The sequence below is a fragment of the Oncorhynchus mykiss genome, chromosome 23, assembly GCF_013265735.2.
Source record: "Oncorhynchus mykiss isolate Arlee chromosome 23, USDA_OmykA_1.1, whole genome shotgun sequence".
NCBI classification, from domain to species: Eukaryota; Metazoa; Chordata; class Actinopteri; order Salmoniformes; family Salmonidae; genus Oncorhynchus; species Oncorhynchus mykiss.
Window position 1 is genome coordinate 49,356,454 of NC_048587.1, and position 18,503 is coordinate 49,374,956.

Genomic DNA, 18,503 nt, shown 5'->3' on the forward strand with positions numbered 1-18,503 from the left:
TCTCTCTCTCTCCACTTGTTTGGCTCTTCCACTTTCAGGTAGAGGACGTGAACAAGATGTTTGGTGCTCTGAAGGAGGTAGAGTCTAAAGGTTGGCAGGAGGAAAGCAAACCCCCACCACGACAGAGGAAGGTAGTCAAGAAGCTGCCCTCTGCTCTGGTGGCTAAGCCTACCAGTGGTGCTGTCACCAAGTCTTGTCTGGCTGCAATAAAGGCCAACAGCAGGCTGCAAAGGCAGCGCAGGCCGCAGTGCCAGGCAGTGCTGTGGACGACCCTGCTCCAGCTCCTGAGGACCCCCAGGCGGAGACCCAGGCCCCAGAACCACTGGTGGTGGTGTTCCAGGTGGAGAGTCCTGCCAAACTCACAGGTGAGACTCGTACCTCCACCGTTCTTCCCCCAAGCTTCCCCTCAACTGCTGTGATGCTCAGAGATATGGAGGCAGATGAAGATGCGTAGAATGGCAGGCAGAAAGGATGGCGGGTTTGCTCGAACCTGGAAGACCCCTGACCTCTCCCTCTGTCAGTGTTTGAGGTACCTGGTAAAGCTGTATAGAGCTCGTTAGTTGGGCATGGACTGATTGCTGTATGGGCTGTCTCTTTCCAGGCTCTGTGAGGAGATCCACCCATGTATCTGCCATGCCTCAGGCCTGTTCAGTCACCAAATTCTCCACCCCCGGCAGAACTCGCCACTCCATCACTGCTGCAGCTGCACACACCTCCCCTCTCCCCCACTTCACCCATACCACTACCTGCTCCACCCTCACCCTTGCTCACCCCACCCTCACCACTGCCTGCTACACCCTCACCTGTTCCACCCTCACCCCTGCCTGCTCCACCCTCACCACTGCCTACTCCACCCTCACCCCTGCCTCCTCACCCCTGCCTACCTGTTTAATGCCACCCCACTCCGTACCCCTCACCCTGATCCTCAGTTCTACACCCCGGCCCCCACCCAAAGTAGCCCCACCAGAGTCTCTCTCTGCATCTCAACAGTCAAAGAAGCTCTGGACACCCAGTCAGAGGTAGTCCCCAGCAACCAACCAGAGCTAGCCTCCATGCAAAATGTCACTCCTGACCAACCAGAGCCCGAGAGCATGCAGGAAGATGTAGCTTGTGACCAATCTGAGGTTGTTTCAGAGCCTGTTTGCCCTGAGGAGCACTCTGAGAGCTGTGAATCACCATCCATCCAACACACAACAGCTGACCAATGACGAACAGCATCGAGAAGCCTTCAGCCAATCGGTGTTGGCCACAGAAGAGCCCAACCAATTAGAGCTCCAGGACAGAAAAGAGGCTTTAGAGGCCTACGATACCAGCCTACCCATCTCATCATGGCTCACAGTCTCCTCAAGGCTTCCTCTCTCACCCTCACTGCTCCACTACCATGGAGCAGAGTCCTATCCAGTCAGGAGCCCTGATTTCAGCTTCACCCTCTCCCCCACCCCAGCCAGGCCAAGATTTACTGAGGCCAGCCAATCTCCCCACCCCCTCCCCCTGCTTGGTGCCCCCCTCCTCTCCTCCTGCTGTCCAGGTCTCCCTCAGCTCAGTGACTCCAGACACTTCCATCACAGAGGTCAGTGTTTTGTTAAAGAAGATGTCTCATCTTAATGTATTACTAAATTACTGGCAAGAGTTCATCTGGGTTTACTTCTCAAAATACACAAGGGTCTTCCGGGGTTGGACTTTGAGCGCAACCTCCAACCTGCAGTGAGGTGTAGCCTGTCACCACGGGAGCCAGCTGTTGCAGAGATGCTGTCGCCCATGGTGATAGACGTAGAAATGGAGAAGTCCGTTGGCTCCGTCTGAAGAGACCCCTCAGAGGAAGTGTCGACTCCCACAGGTACTGTGTGTGTGCTTGGATATGGTTAGTCTTAGATATTTGTATTCCTTATGGTTTTAATTTTCCCGACTTCTCACTCCCATCGCAGCATCTCCCAGTTTCACACAAATGTTCATCCCACGGCTCACACAGGTTAACTTCCTTGTTTTACCCTCATCTTTCTCTCATGTGTGTGTGTGTGTGTGTGTGTGTGTGTGTGTGTGTGTGTGTGTGTAATATATATATTTATATTAGAACCAGTCAAAAGTTTGGACACACCTACTCATTCAAGGTTTTTTCTTTATTTTTACTATTTTCTACATTGTAGACTAATAGTGAAGACATCAAAAAAAACAAAAAAGTGTTAAACAAATCAAAATATGTTTGAGATTCTTCAAAGTAGCCACCTTTGCCTTGATGATAGCTTTACACACTCTTGGCATTCTCTTAACCATGAGGAATGCTTTTCCAAGTCTTGAAGGAGTTCCCACATATGCTGAGCACTTGTTGGCTGCTTTTCCTTCACCCTGCGGTCCAACTCATCCCAAACTATCTCAATTGAGTTGTGGTCGGGTGATTGTGGAGGCCAGGTCATCTGATGCAGCACTCCATCACTCTCCTTCTTGGTAAAATAGCCCTTACATGGCGTGATGGGTCATTGTTAAAGGACAAATGATAGTCCCACTAAGCGTAAACCAGATGGGATGGCGTATTGCTGCAGAATGCTGTGGTAGCCATGCTGGTTAAGTGTGTCTTGAATTCTAAATAAATCATTGAGTGTCACCAGCAAATCACCATCATACCTCCTCCATGCTTCACGGTGGGAACCACATGAGATCATCCGTTCACCTACTCTGCATTTCACAAAGACATGGTGGTTGGAACCAAAAATCTAAAATTTGGACTCCTCAGACCAAAGGACAGATTTCCACCAGTCTAATGTCCATTGCTCGTGTTTCTTGGCCCAATCAAGTCTCTTCTTATTATTGATGTCCTTTAGTAGTGGTTTCTTTGCAGCAATTCAACCATGAAGTCCTGATTCACTCAGTCTCCTCTGAACAGTTGATGTTGAGATGTGTCTGTTACTTGAAATCTGTGACGCATTTATTTGGGATGCAATCTGAGGTGCAGTTAACTAATGAACTTATCCTCTGCAGCAGACTCTGGGTCTTCCTTTCCTGTGGTGGTCCTCATCAGAGCCAGTTTCATCATATTGCTTGATGGTTTTTGTGACTGCAATTAAAGAAACGTTCAAAGCTCTTGAAATTTTCCGGATTGACTGACGTTCATGTCTTAAAGTAATGATTGGCTATCTTCTGTATACCACCCCTACCTTGTCACAACACAACTGATTTGGTTACCTCATGATTCCATATGTGTTAATTCATAGTTTTGAGGTCTTCACTATTCTACAATGTAGAAAATAGTAAAAATAAAGAAAAACCCTCGAATGAGTGTGTCCAAACTTGACTGGTACTGTACATATACTGAATATACAAAACATTTTGACACTGACCAGGTGAAAGCTATGATCCCTTATTGATGTCACTTGTTAAATCCACTGTAATCAGTTTAGATGAAGGGGAGAAGACTGGTTAAAGAAGGGTTTTTAAACCTAGTGTCAATTGAGACATGGATTGACACAACTCAATATTCGGAAGGTGTTCTTAATGTTTTGCACACCCATTGTATGTGTGTATGATTTCATTTGGTGTTGAATGACTTTCTCACTTTGGTGCTCTGAAATACGTTTTTTTTTTGTTTATTTCTTATTTTACAATTAGGTATGCATTCCTCAACTGACCCATGCTGTCCCCATTTCCTCTCCAGCCAGTTGAGTCAGACCCGTTGCTGTTCACCCTTGATCAGATGGACAGAGTGACAGTCAATGTGCACCAGTGACCTCATGTTGTTCACACCTCCCTCTGACAGAACGAGCAACTGATGAGACTGATTTGCATAACTGCTGTTGTATATTTTGCTACACTAGTTTCAAAAATATCTATTTTTTTATATGCATTGTTTTATTTTAAACTTATAATTGTCAGAATAGTTTTTTGTAACTTTCCTTACACTGTTTTGTGCTATCTGTACTATTGTATTATTTAATACCAAAAAGGCACCAGGTAGTGTTAACTATTAACCACATTCTATATGGAGCCCAGGTGTTCTATACAAAATCAACTTTGTTGCTATATTGAATATACTTGAGTAAATAAAATGTAGATTCTTCAAATTTGCTACCAACAGATAAAACATGTTTTGCCTCTTCTTCTACAACGACCAAACAATGACTGAATCACAAAACACTTGTCCCACTCCTGGAACTAAGTGTGAAATGCATGTTATTGACATCATAGAGGGCTGTTATGACTGCTCTGAGGAATAGGTTTAATCTGCCCATACAGTTGGTGGTCTAAGAGTCTATTTCCTCTTCTTCTTGACTGCGGTGGCAGGCGACTGTTTGGTGATGACCACAGAGGTGGTGGAGGCCACAGGCGTCTGAGCCGCTGGAGACGGGTTAAGATCATCCTCTGGCCCTTCTACTCGCTCTGCCTCCTCATCCTCTTCTTCTTCCCTCCGTCTCTCCTCCTCCTCTGCCTCCCACTGTTCCCTCAACCTGGAACATTTTTCATAATTGCTTTATTTGTTGTGGAGTTAACATGTAGAGCTTGTGTGGTGCTCACATCAAGGGCAGATTTCTTGGACTAAAAATATCACTTCCAATGGAGATTCTCTGGGGCATCATCTGGATACATTTTGAATACAAACTGGATCAAGGGGCCTCATGTTGTCTCAGTAGCTGCCTACCTTGCGTCTTCCTTGGCCTTAGCCAGAGCAATGCGGGCTAGTGCCGCCTGCCTCAGCCTCTCTTCCTGCACCTCCCTCCTCAGCTCCAGGCTGTACTCGTATGCTGGGAAGAACCTCTGGGTAAAGAACTGGTGGGTCCTCTGGACCCAGCTGTCCAGTTCAGTCTCAGCAGGGCAGGAAGTCATACCTGCTCCACTCCTGTCTTCAACAGGCTCTGGTTAGGAGACACGGCAGGTGTAAGATTGGCATGGCAATTAAACATGTCAATGATAAGATATGTACGTAATATCGTTACTGATTTTCTGAGGTCAAATTCTTCCAAATTAGTGTAGTATACACTGAACAAATATAAGTGCAACAGGGGAGAAGCTCCAGGTGGTATCTGATTTTATCTGACAGGTGTGGCATATCAAGAAGCTTATTAAACAGCATGATCATTACACAGGTGCACCTTATGCTTGGGACAATAAAAGGCCACTAAATTTTAGAATATTTGGCAGTACATCCAACAGGCATCGCAACCGCAGACCACATGTAACCACGCCAGCCCAGGACCTCCACATCCGGCTTCATCATCTGCGGGGTCATCTAAGACCAGCCACCCAGACAGCTGATAAAACTGGGTTTGCACAACCAAAGAATTTCTGCACAAACTGTCAGAAACCGTCTCAGGGAAGGTCATACGCGTGCTCATCCTCACCAGGGTCTTGACCTGACTGCAGTTCAGCGTTGTAACCAACTTCAGTGGGCAAATGCTCACCTTCGATGGCCATTGCCATGCTAGAGAAGTTGTATTCTTCATGGCTTAATTCCGGTTTGAACTGTACCGGGTAGAGCGCAGACGGCGTCGTGTGGCGAGCGGTTTGCTGATGTCAATGTTGTGAACAGAGTGCCCCATGTCACAAGGATCTGTACACAATTTATAGGAGCTGAAAATGTCCCAATTCTTACATGGCCTGCATACTCACCAGACATGTCACCCATTGAGCCCGTTTGGGATGCTCTGGATCAACGTGTACTACAGCGTGTTCCAGTTCCCGCCAATATCCAGCAACTTCCCACAACCATTGAAGAGGACAAAATTCCACAGGCCACAATCAACAGCCTGATCAACTCTATGTGAAGGAGATGCGTCATGCTGCATGAGGCAAATGGTCACACTAGATACTGACTGTTTTTCTGATCCACGCCCCTAACTTAAAAAAAATATATATATATGTAATCAACTTATGCATATTTCCCAGTCGTGAAATCCATAGATTAGGGTCTAATGAATTTATTTCAATTGACTGATTTCCTTATATGAAATCTGTTCAGTGTACTTATTGTGTAATCTACCTGTGCTGGGGGGATGATCATGGAGAGGGTGGTTTGACACTTTGGCCTCCACTGCTGATCTAGCGCCACCTGAGCCCTCTCTCCTCTCAGTGTCTGACGAGTGGGTTGCTGACCCACCACCTGACTCAAACACACGCATACACCTTCAACAATGCCGCAAAGATGTGACCAGTCAGACTATACGGATATGTGAGTAGAGGAAAGATATGTGAGGAGAACACACCCCCAGTCTGTGATGTGAGGTTGCCTGCTGTGTTGGGACTCTGTCTGGGCTCCATCTCTTCAGGTGTAGACAGCTGGAGAATCTCCTTGGATTTTCCCATCTGGGTAGAAAAATATTGAATGAACTAATTTAGACAAGGAATGGTCTCAATTTCCAGACCGCCATGTTAGATTATGTATAGATTTGACAGAGCTGATCAAACCAACCTCCAGTGATTTGACACTACCCACATCAGGAGAGATGTTGGGGTTTGATGACTTTGCAGTAGGTCCAGTCAGAGGGGAATGCTGCTGTGAGGACCTCTGTAGAGGGCTGTCTCTGGCCCTCTCCCCAGGGGAAACCCTCCTGGTGTCAGCCAGAGGGCAGCTTTCCATCTGGCTGTCTGAGGATGTTTGACCATCCCTCTGATCGCTAACCTCTGCACAGCCCAGCAACGCCTCAAAGAACTCCAGGAACGTCATCTAGAATCAGGTTCACCATCAAACTTCCAATTATTTGTATTTTTTTAAAGCATCTGAGATTCTTAATGTAATGAAAATGGCTATATAATCGTATTATTATTAATCCTAAACAGCTTCTATCCCCTGGCCTGTTAAACTACTGCTCAAAAACTACTGCTTTCCCTCATACCTATGATGCAGCTAAAATCATTATTGATTAGATTTATAACTGCCACTACACTGCTGTTCATTTATTATTGATTGCCATTAGTATCTATTTATCCTGCTACTGGTCACTATTACTCCTGTTTACAGCCAAATACAGTTTTTCACAATTCCTGACATTTAATCCTAGTAAAAATCATCTGTTTAGGTCAGTGAGGATCGCCACTTTATTTTCAGAATGTGAAATGTCAGAATAATAGTGGAGAGAATTATTTATTTCATCTTTTATTTCTTTCATCACATTCCCAGTGGTTCAGAAGTTTACATACTCAATTAGTATTTGGTAGCATTGCCTTTAAATTGTTTAACTTGGGTCAAATGTTTTGGGTAGCCTTCCACAAGCTTCCCACAATAAGTTGGGTGAATTTTGTCCCATTCCTCCTAACAGAGCTGGTGTAACTGAGTCAGGTTTGTAGGCCTCCTTGCTTACACATGCTTTTTTCAGTTCTGCCCACAAATGTTATATCGGATTAAGGTCAGGGTTTTGTGATGGCCACTCCAATACCTTGACTTTGTTGTATGCTTGGGATCATTCTCCATTTGGAAGACCCATTTGCGACCAAGCTGTAACTTCCTGAATGTTGTCTTGAGATGTTGCTTCAATATAACCACATGGTATCATGAGGCAGGACAACTATCTATTTTGTGAAGTGCACCAGTCCCTCCTGCAGCAAAGCACCCCCACAACATGATGCTGCCACCCCCGTGCTTTACGGTTGGGATGGTGTTCTTCGGCTTGCAAGCCTCCCCGTTTCCTCCAAAACATAACGATGGTCATTATGGCCAAACAGTTATATTTTTGTTTCATCATACCAGAGGACATTTCTCCAAAAAGTATAATCTTTGTCCACATGTGCAGTTGCAAACCGTAGTCTGGCTTTTTTATGGCGGTTTTGGAGCAGTGGCTTCTTCCTTGCTGAGCGGCCTGTCAGGTTATGTCGATATAGGACTTGTTTCATTGTGGATATAGATACTTTCATACCTGTCTCCTCCAGCATCTTCACAAGGTCTTTTGCTGTTGTTCTGGAATTTGATTTCCTTCCTGAGCGGTATGATGGCTGCGTGGTCCCATGGTGTTTATACTTGCGTACTATTGTTTGCACAGATGAACATGGTACCTTCAGGCATTTGGTAATTGCTCCCAAGAATGAACCAGACTTGTGGAGGTCTACCATTTTTTTCTGAGGTCTTGGCTGATTTTCCTATGATGTCAAGCAAAGAGGCACTGACCTTGAAGGTAGGCTTTGAAATACATCCACAGGTATACCTCCAATTGACTCAAATTATGTCAATTAGCCAATCAGAAGCTTCTAAAGCCATGACATCCTTTTCTGGAATTGTCCAAGCTGCTTAAAGGCACAGTCAACTTAGTGTATGTAAAATTCTGTCCCACTGGAATTGTGATATAGTGAATTAAAAGTGAAATACTCAAGTCTGTAAACAATTGTTGGAAAAATTACTTGTGTCATGCACAAAGTAGATGTCCTAACCGACTTTCCAAAACGATAGTTTATTAACAAGAAATTTGTGGAGTGGTTGAAAAACAAGTTTTAATGACTCCAACATACAGTGCCTTGCGAAAGTATTCGGCCCCCTTGAACTTTGCGACCTTTTGCCACATTTCAGGCTTCAAACATAAAGATATAAAACTGTATTTTTTTGTGAAGAATCAACAACAAGTGGGACACAATCATGAAGTGGAACGACATTTATTGGATATTTCAAACTTTTTTAACAAATCAACAACTGAAAAATTGGGCGTGCAAAATTATTCAGCCCATTTACTTTCAGTGCAGCAAACTCTCTCCAGAAGTTCAGTGAGGATCTCTGAATGATCCAATGTTGACCTAAATGACTAATGATGATAAATACAATCCACCTGTGTATAATCAAGTCTCTGTATAAATGCACCTGCACTGTGATAGTCTCAGAGGTCCGTTAAAAGCGCAGAGAGCATCATGAAGAACAAGGAACACACCAGGCAGGTCCGAGATACTGTTGTGAAGAAGTTTAAAGCCGGATTTGGATACAAAAAGATTTCCCAAGCTTTAAACATCCCAAGGAGCACTGTGCAAGCGATAATATTGACATGGAAGGAGTATCAGACCACTGCAAATCTACCAAGACCTGGCCGTCCCTCTAAACTTTCAGCTCATACAAGGAGAAGACTGATCAGAGATGCAGCCAAGAGGCCCATGATCACTCTGGATGAACTGCAGAGATCTACAGCTGAGGTGGGAGACTCTGTCCATAGGACAACAACCAGTCGTATATTGCACAAATCTGGCCTTTATGGAAGAGTGGCAAGAAGAAAGCCATTTCTTAAAGATATCCATAAAAAGTGTTGTTTAAAGTTTGCCACAAGCCACCTGGGAGACACACCAAACATGTGGAAGAAGGTGCTCTGGTCAGATGAAACCAAAATTGAACTTTTTGGCAACAATGCAAAACGTTATGTTTGGCGTAAAAGCAACACAGCTGAACACACCATCCCCACTGTCAAACATGGTGGTGGCAGCATCATGGTTTGGGCCTGCTTTTCTTCAGCAGGGACAGGGAAGATGGTTAAAATGGATGGGAAGATGGATGGAGCCAAATACAGGACCATTCTGGAAGAAAACCTGATGGAGTCTGCAAAAGACCTGAGACTGGGACGGAGATTTGTCTTCCAACAAGACAATGATCCAAAACATAAAGCAAAATCTACAATGGAATGGTTCAAAAATAAACATATCCAGGTGTTAGAATGGCCAAGTCAAAGTCCAGACCTGAATCCAATCGAGAATCTGTGGAAAGAACTGAAAACTGCTGTTCACAAATGCTCTCCATCCAACCTCACTGAGCTTGAGCTGTTTTGCAAGGAGGAATGGGAAAAAATTTCAGTCTCTCGATGTGCAAAACTGATAGAGACATACCCCAAGCGACTTACAGCTGTAATTGCAGCAAAAGGTGGCGCTACAAAGTATTAACTTAAGGGGGCTGAATAATTTTGCACGGCCAATTTTTCAGTTTTTGATTTGTTAAAAAAGTTTGAAATATCCAATAAATGTCGTTCCACTTCATGATTGTGTCCCACTTGTTGTTGATTCTTCACAAAAAAATACAGTTTTATATCTTTATGTTTGTAGCCTGAAATGTGGCAAAAGGTCGCAAAGTTCAAGGGGGCCGAATACTTTCGCAAGGCACTGTAAGTGTATGTAAACTTCCGACTTTAACTGTATATATTACCATTAGTACGCTGAGTATATCAAACATTAAGAACACCTTCCTAATATTGAGTTGCAACCCCTTTTGCCTTCAAGAACAGCCTCAATTCGTCAGGGCATGGACTCTACAAGGTGTTGAAAGTGTTCCACAGGGATGCTGGCCCATGTTGACATCAATGCCTCCCACAGTTGTGTCAAGTTGGCTGGATGTCCTTTGGGTGGTGGGCCATTCTTGATACACACAGGAAACTGTTGAGTATGAAAAACCCAGCAGTGTAGGAGTTCTTGACACAAACCGGTGTGCCTGGCACCTACTACCATACCCTGTTCAAAGGCACAATTTCTGTTGTGCCCATTCACCCTCTGAATGGCACACATGCACAATCCATGTCTCAAGGCCTAAAAATCCTTCTTTAATCTGTCTCCTTCCCTTCATTTAAAATGATTGAAGTGGATTTAACAAGTGACATCAATAAGGGATCATAGCTTTAACTTGGATTACACCTGTTCAGTCTGTCATGGGAAGAGCAGGTGTTCTTAATGTTTTGTACACTCAGTGTATATTACCATTAGTATTGATATATTCCTAACACCAGTCACTTTCCAGTTCTGTTTACATATCCCATCCATCGACCACTTATGCTGCTGCCATACTGTTTATTATTATAATTATTATTTATCCTGCTACTTGTTACTGTCTCCTAATCCCTGTCTACATATGCATATCTCCCTAAATACTCCAGTATCCCTACACATCATCAATATGGTACTGGCACTGACACTGTATATAGCTTCCTCTCTTATTTGTGTTTCCTTTATTATATATGGTATTAGTCAACAGTTTGGACACACCTACTCATTCACGGGTTTTTCTTTATTTGTACTATTTTCTACATTGTAGAATAATAGTGAGGACATCAAAACTATGAAATAACACATATGGAATCATGTAGTAACCAAAAAAGTGTTAAACAAATAAAAACATATTTTATATTTGAGATTCTTCAAAGTAGCCACCCTTTGCCTTGATGACAGCTTTGCACACTCTTGGCATTCTCTCAACCAGCTTCATGAGGTAGTCACCTGGAATTCATTTCAATTAACAGGTGTGCCTTGTTAAAAGTTAATTTGTGGAATTTCTTTCCTTCTTAATGTGTTTGAGACAATCAGTTGTGTTTTGACAAGGTAGGGGTGGTATATAGAAGATAGCCCTATTTGGTAAAAGACCAAGTCCATATTATGGCAAGAACAGCTCAAATAAGCAAAGAGAAATGACAGTCCATAATTACTTTAAGACATGAAGAATCAGTCAATACAGAAAATGTGAAGAACTTTGAAATTTACTTCAAGTGCAGTCGCAAAAACCATCAAGCGCTATGATGAAACTGGCTCTCATGAGGACTGCCACAGGAAAGGAAGACCCAGTTACCTCTGCTGCAGAGGACAAGTTCATTAGAGTTAACTGCACCTCAGATTGCAGCCCAAATAAATGCTTCACAGAGTTCAAGTAACAGAACATTTTAACAACTGTTTAGAGACTGTGTGAATCAAGCCTTCATGGTCAAATTGCTGCAAAGAAACCCCTACTAAAGGACACCAATAAGAAGGCGAGAATTGATTGGGCAAAGAAACACGAGCAATGGACATTAGACCGTTGGAAATCTGTCCTTTGGTCTGATTAGTCCAAATTTGAGGTTTTTGGTTCCAACCGCCATGTCTTTATGAGAAGCAGAGTATGTGAACAGATGATCTCTGCATGTGTGGTTCCCACCGCGAAGCTTGGAGGTGGTGGTGTGATAGCACTTTGCTGGTGACAGTCAGTGATTTATTTAGAATTCAAGGCACACTTAACCAGCATGGCTAACACAGCATTCTGCAGTGATACGCCATCCCATCTGGTTTGCGCTTAGTGGGACTGTCATTTGTTGTTCAACAGGACAATGACCCAACATACCTCCAGGTTACTATATTATTTCATAGTTTTGATGTCTTCACTATTATTCTACAATGTAGAAAATAGTAAACATAAAGAAAAACCCTTAAATGGTACCCTTGACTGGTACTGTATATATATTTATTTATTTTATTAGTGTTACTATTTTGATATTGTTTACTGCACTTTAGGGTAGAGCTTGTTCAGCATTTCAATGTACTTGTGCATGTGACAATACAACGTGAATAAAACAAACTATTATTAGAAAGTTAGAGTCCCTTAATGCTGGTGAACCTGTTCCACCACCTATTTAGCACATTTGGGGAGTTGCAGCGACAAGATTGAAAATTGGGGAGAAAAAAATAAAATGATCAATTATTGAAGCGTTTAGCTGACCTCTAGGTCTAGGTTGCAGTAGTAGCGGTCGCAAGCAGCTGGGTTCTCTACAGAGAGGATCTCTAGGAGTTTCCCTGTGGTCAGCTCAGCATCAAACAGGCTAAGGTCCTGTTGGTGGGACAGAACCAAGTTTCATCAATGAACTTACATCATGTAATGTTAGGGTTGTGATGGTCAGGAAAAACTCAGGGCTCTAAATATGAGCACCCATCACCACACATCATCGGTGTGTGGTCACATTAGTTGAACGTCACAAGTACCTTAAACATCCATATGAAGTGCCTGACAGTCATGGTTTGGTCAGCTAGGGGGGTTGGGTTGGCTCTGCAGAAGGCCTTGTAGATCTCCCAGCACCTCCCAATGTAGTTGACAGCAATCACAGCATGCATGGGGTTGGGGAACAACAGCCCTGCATTCAGTTCACAACAAGGAGAGCATGAATGTGGGTTACACTTGATAAAGAGTAAACAATGGTGTATGCATGCATACCTGTACCTTTTACATTCTTGGCATTAGGGATGATGTTCTCCCTCATCAGCTTGGACAAACATGCAACCAGTATGGTATCAGAGGCCCTGGGAAGGAGAGGAGAGGCTCAGGAGTAGAGTACATGGTGTTGATACAAGGTTGTTACTACGGTAATTACAGTGTTACTGCACAGGAGTAGGAGAGTAAGGGATAGCAATGTTGTCCTTACTCTATGTCCTTATGGTAGGTGTTGTAGGCCAGAACCACAACACAGCTGAGGAACCTTCTGAGCAGCATGGTGCTGAAGGGAGAGTGGATCTCCTCGGAAGGGACATCCTCTGCTTTGAAATTAGTTCACAAAACAAGAAAATGTAACATTGTAGACTCAAGTTCTGCTCAGGCTACCCCTGAGTCTCTATAATGTTAAGTTATGTTGTGATGAGACTGAAACAAATTAACAAAGCAGGATGAATTGGCCAAACATGAAGGGAGAAACGGGAAATTAGGTGGTTATTTCTCCCTGGCCTTACCACAGATGTAGCGGTCGACCTGGGCCAGGGTGATGCCTTGCTGGTGGATGCTGCAGTCCTTGAGGAGTCTCCAAAGCTGCAGGCGGGACAGCAAGAAGGTATTGTCTGGGGACTGATCATGGCCCAGACTGCTGTAGAAGCTATAGATGGCCCTCAGCTCCGCTATGTGTCTCAGCACCACAAATTCCACCTGGCACACAGCGAGAGGGACAAATGGAGGCGCAAAAAACACCACCTGTGTGTCAACTCAGCGCAGGGTTGGGTTTGAAGCTATCATAACTTAGTTCAAGGATTGTTATAATATATGGAATCTAATTTGACAACTGAATTGACACAAATTGAAATTGATTTTCATATGCTGTTGTGGTCAGTCCCACTGACCTGTTTGAGCTGCAGGTCTCTCTGGTTCTCTGGGAGGTTCTCCAGCAGAGCAGTGATGTCCAGAGCCATGTCAGGCCCAAGCAGGGCTGGACCACTGCCCGAGTCTCCTCCTGGTGCTCTTCTGGGGGATTCACCTGAAACACAGGACTTACTTTTACTATACTGGATAACCACATGAAAAATACAGGACCATTCCAGGGGGTTGATGTCAGATGAGTAATTTTATCAGACAGACATACATTTTTCAGAGGGGCTTGGTGTACTTACCGTCCTCAGGATGGGGAGTGTGTGTTCTAATCCCACTCAGATCAGGGGTGTTTGAACCATCCAGGCAGAACGCTGGGAACTCTGCCATGTGGTCATCCACAAACTCCCCTTCAAATATGCGTCCATTTTTAAAAATGAACTTTCCCTAGAATGTTTAACAAGATCTTATTATTTACACTCCATATTGACATCTATTCAATTAGAATGATTACTCTATGGACATGTTCCCCCTTCACCTGTCCATGTTTTTTGTTGTCCTTCCACTCTCCTTTGTAAAGAGCCCCGCTTGCGTAGTAGAAGCTGCCCTGGCCATGCCTCAGCCCCTGGACAAAGTCCCCAGTGTACTCATTCCTTAGGGGATACTGAGAGCCTGTCACTCTCCTCAGGAACCATGTGTGGGTCCCTTGTCCATGCTGAAAGACAGAGGATGATTGATCAGTTATTTATGTGAAGTTACTCTAACCACGTTTTCTTTATCAAAAGCCAAATAATGGGTTTATTAATATATTATGTCATGGGGGATGAGGGAGATATGGTTTGACCTACCTGGACCCCATTCTCCCATATCCCGCTATACTGCTGACCCAGCTGCAGCCACCTCATCCTGCCCTCTCCATGCCTCACGTTGTTCCTCCACTGGCCCTCATACAGGTTTCCAGAGGGGTAACTTTGGCACAGCAGAGAGAACACATGCAAGGTGTATGACACTGATATAATTTAAGCATAAGAACACATTTGATGGGAGAACATTCACATGTGTAACACACTGTTTAAACACAAGTTCACCTACCATCGGACTCCCCATCCCTCTCTGTTATTGTTTACCAATTCTCCTTCATACCAGGACGTCGCTTCCTGGTTATAGTATATTGTACCCTAATAAAACAAACAAACAACAACCCCACATTAAATAAACCTGCGGGCAAGATGCAGGATTATCTGACTTAAATTGCTCACAACTGCAACAGGATCATACCTTTCCATGCCTTTTGCTGTGATGCCACTGCCCTCTGTATATCACAGAGGAATTGGCACACCTATATGTCCCCACACCATGACGGATTCCACTGCACACCTCTCCCTCATAACAGCTACCATCCAACCAGGTGTATGTCCCATGGCCCATGGGCACATTGAATGCAAACTCACCCTGTCATTATGGGAATCAAATGGTTCACAGATCGCATCTGCAGTATAAGATGAACTAAGAAATAATACATCTTGTAAAGGTGGTGGACCAAAATACCTCATATTTCACGCCATCTGCCCATGTGTACAGACCATGTCCATGCATGACTCCTACTGAAAACATACCCTTGAAGAAAAACAAAGCTTATTGATTTGATGTCATGTTTGCTGGTTCATTTTAGTCATCATGTAATGCATGCTATACAATGTGATATACACACCATATGGCAATGGCATAATGCAATACCTTGTAGACATGTCCTCCCTGAAAATATGCCACACCTTCTCCATGGAACTGCTCTAGATGCTTTTCACCCTCGTACCTGAGTGAGCACAGATTGCTTTTCATTGTTAATGTAACAGTAGCTAGCTAACGTTAGCAGGCTTAGCTGTGTATGCCTAAGTTATTATGGAAAATAAACCCAACAACATGATATGAGGCATTATTTCATGTTCATAGAAAGAGGCGAGTGATAAGCACTGGTTTACCTCTGGACAATAATATTAGGAAGAACAGGGACCTCATGAAATGCATCATCACTTCTCTCAAGTTGTTTGTCGGCGAGTGGTGGTTGTGAAGAAAAGGAGGCAGTCATTACATCATGTCCCGACTCTTCATCTAACACATGTGGTTCTGATACAACACCAGCGTGGGAGTCATTTGACAAAAATGTACTTAATGATTGTTCGGGAGTCGTTTTCTCTGTTTTTTTCTTTTTATCCCCTTTCGCCATTTCACCTGTTCATCCAGACGATGCAATTCCATAAACATACCATGCATCGCAACCGAGGCACCTGTTGCTAAGGAGCTCGGTACGGAATCCTCCGTACGGAATCCTCAGTATGTCAAAAAGCCAAGTCTTTACAAACTCACAAAGATGAATTGTTCTAATTAAAGTAGGTTTATGTACTGAACTGATCATGTGAGAGCATTTGTGTTTTGATTAGTTTACCTAAAATAGACAATCGAAAATAAATGTTTAGAAATACAAAAACTTTTTTTGAGTCAACATTTGAAAAAATATATATACTGTATGTAACAGTGATTGATTTTACATAATGAGAGTTATACTTTTTTTGTTGTTGCTGAAATGCAACCTTAGTGTCTTTTCAGAGATATAGGAGCAGGCCAAAACTGTTGAGAGGTATTCAGTTGAACCGGTCCAACTGGGTTGATCAGTCTTATGAGATGAAGTTCAAGTTAGCAAGGTGTCTCATAGTGGGTCTGCCATGTGGGCAGTTCCATGGCTGCTCTATCTCCCCCATATGACCACCAGCTTCTTCATCTCACTGGTGCTCAAAGCTGTACCAATCATCACCTTACGTGGGAGGAAGAGTACATAAACATCATGGGGACCAGAGCTAAAATGAAAATTCTAAAGGAAACATATAATTTTTGTATAGCTGGAAAACTTGTGCAAAAGCACCAAACAAACATGTACACTTCAATCATTGCCTAACACACATTATAACTGGTGCATTTCTACTAGCACTTCTTATTATCCAATTGATATTAGATATATTTAATGTGCAACCTAGCTAGATAAAGGGCTCTCTAGTTAATAGCCCATATGTGACATGAGATGGACTTTTACAGAATGTTCATTAGGACTATAACTTTTCCCAAAGTTGGTTTAAAATCCCTTTTTAATGATGCAATGTTACCAAATGAAAAGAAAGTTTGGGTGCCTTCTGCTCTGATGAAGGTTGGCTGGTCTTCTCCGGGTACCCTTGTTGTTCAAGACAGTTACAGTCACTCACACTCATTCAATTCTTATTGGAATCACTTACACTCTTAGCGAAAAGGGTTCCAAAAGTGTCCTTCTGCATTCCCCATAGGATAACCCTTTTTGGTTTCAGGTCTGGACCCCTTTGGGGAAAAGGTTATACATGGAACCGAATAAGGTTCTACTTGGAACCAAAAGGGTACTAACTAGAACCAAAAAGGGCTTTTTTTCTCCTATGGGGACAGCCGGAGAACCCTTTTAGGTTCTAGATAACACCTTTTTTTCTAAGAGTAGAGTTGGCCTGGGCTACAGTTTATTGATATAGTCATAGACTGAATTGTACTGTTTCAAGGCATTGTTAATGATGGTTGATGAGTATTACAATATAATTAGTAGAGCATAATAAACTGTCATGAGGTGCCTGTCCCCAAGGAGGAAGACTGGAGGGCCATTGCTGCCGAGTTCCTAGAGAGGTGGAATTTCCCCAACTGTCTTGGCTCCATTGACGGGAAACATGTAGTAATCCAGGTTCCACCGTGCTCGGGTTCGCAATTCTACAACTACAATGGTACATATTCAGTTGTACACTTGGCTGTTGAAGATGTCTTCTACTGTTTCCGTGTCATTGATGCTGGTGCTTACGGCAAGGGAAGAGATGGCGGGACAGTCCCAAATGGCTTATGCCACAGAGGGGACAATGCCTGCCACCGTGGACCATCCAACTAGGAAGCTGAATCCAATGGTCCTGTAGGAGTCCCCTGTCGCCAAGAATCCTTCGGCCAGGCACTTCAGAATGGCACATTGGAGATTCCACCACCTGCATCAATCCCTGGGGTTGAAGACCTGGGACCCGTTCTTCACGTCTTCGTCAGCGACGAGGCCTTCCTTTGAGACCCAACCTCATGAGGCCCTACGCTGGACGCCAGCTGCCATTGCCAAAGCCTGTAAGGCTCTTTAGCAAATGACTATCCAGGGCAAAGTTGGTTGTTGAATGCGCCTTTGGGATTCTGGCAGCTGGTAGAGAATGTATCAGAGTGTGCTTGGAATCAGCCCTCAAATGTCAATGCCTGCATGAAGGCCAAATATGTTCTCCACAACTACCTGCAGGGCAGGTGCCAACAACGCCCCCAGACAGGCACTCCAGGTGAGGGAGAAGCTGACCATCTACTTCTCACCGCCAGAAGGTGAAGTCCCATGGCAGTATGCCGTGGAGTGAAACGTCTCTTTTAAAGCCCCCCCACCAAGGTTATTTTAAGAACCATCTACATTTGTCCATAAAATATAATTTCCCCCCCAGATTTTATGTCTCCTTGTCTCTCTTCAATTGGAAGTTATATTTAAGTGAAATTTGGGAGTAAAGACCCCACCTTAACCCCTAACCCTCTCCCATTAACATCAGTATTATACACACCTGGCATGGTACATCAGGTGAGCAGGACCTCTTAGGTTATACGACATACAGTTAGTATGATAACAATGGGAAAAGGTAACCTAGGGTCCATACAAATAGTATAGTTTTCCACCATCTTCACTGGTCTGACAAAATGCAGGTGG

The 18,503-nt window shown here is 43.7% G+C and overlaps 1 protein-coding gene across 5 annotated transcripts; it reads right to left on the reverse strand.

Annotated features, from left to right (window-relative positions):
* Positions 1-3,356: 3,356 nt before the first annotated feature.
* Positions 3,357-16,419, reverse strand: rsph10b (radial spoke head 10 homolog B). 5 transcript variants are annotated; one of them, XM_021581264.2, is made up of 19 exons: positions 15,712-16,418; positions 15,470-15,545; positions 15,281-15,349; positions 15,011-15,184; positions 14,825-14,910; positions 14,581-14,701; positions 14,271-14,447; positions 14,035-14,179; positions 13,768-13,901; positions 13,387-13,576; positions 13,086-13,194; positions 12,884-12,963; positions 12,649-12,797; positions 12,389-12,496; positions 6,395-6,649; positions 6,189-6,288; positions 5,966-6,085; positions 4,628-4,841; positions 3,357-4,436 (listed from the first exon to the last, which is right to left on the reverse strand). In XM_021581264.2, exons 1-19 carry the CDS (start codon positions 15,954-15,956, stop codon positions 4,241-4,243), a joined length of 2,748 nt encoding a protein of 915 aa, XP_021436939.2. In that variant the 5' UTR covers positions 15,957-16,418; the 3' UTR covers positions 3,357-4,240. The 5 variants fall into 5 exon arrangements, with proteins under 5 accessions (XP_021436939.2, XP_021436938.2, XP_021436942.2 ...); XM_021581263.2 differs by having other exon boundaries at positions 13,086-13,197; XM_021581267.2 differs by lacking the exon at positions 15,011-15,184 and having other exon boundaries at positions 13,086-13,197; positions 15,712-16,419.
* Positions 16,420-18,503: the final 2,084 nt, after the last annotated feature.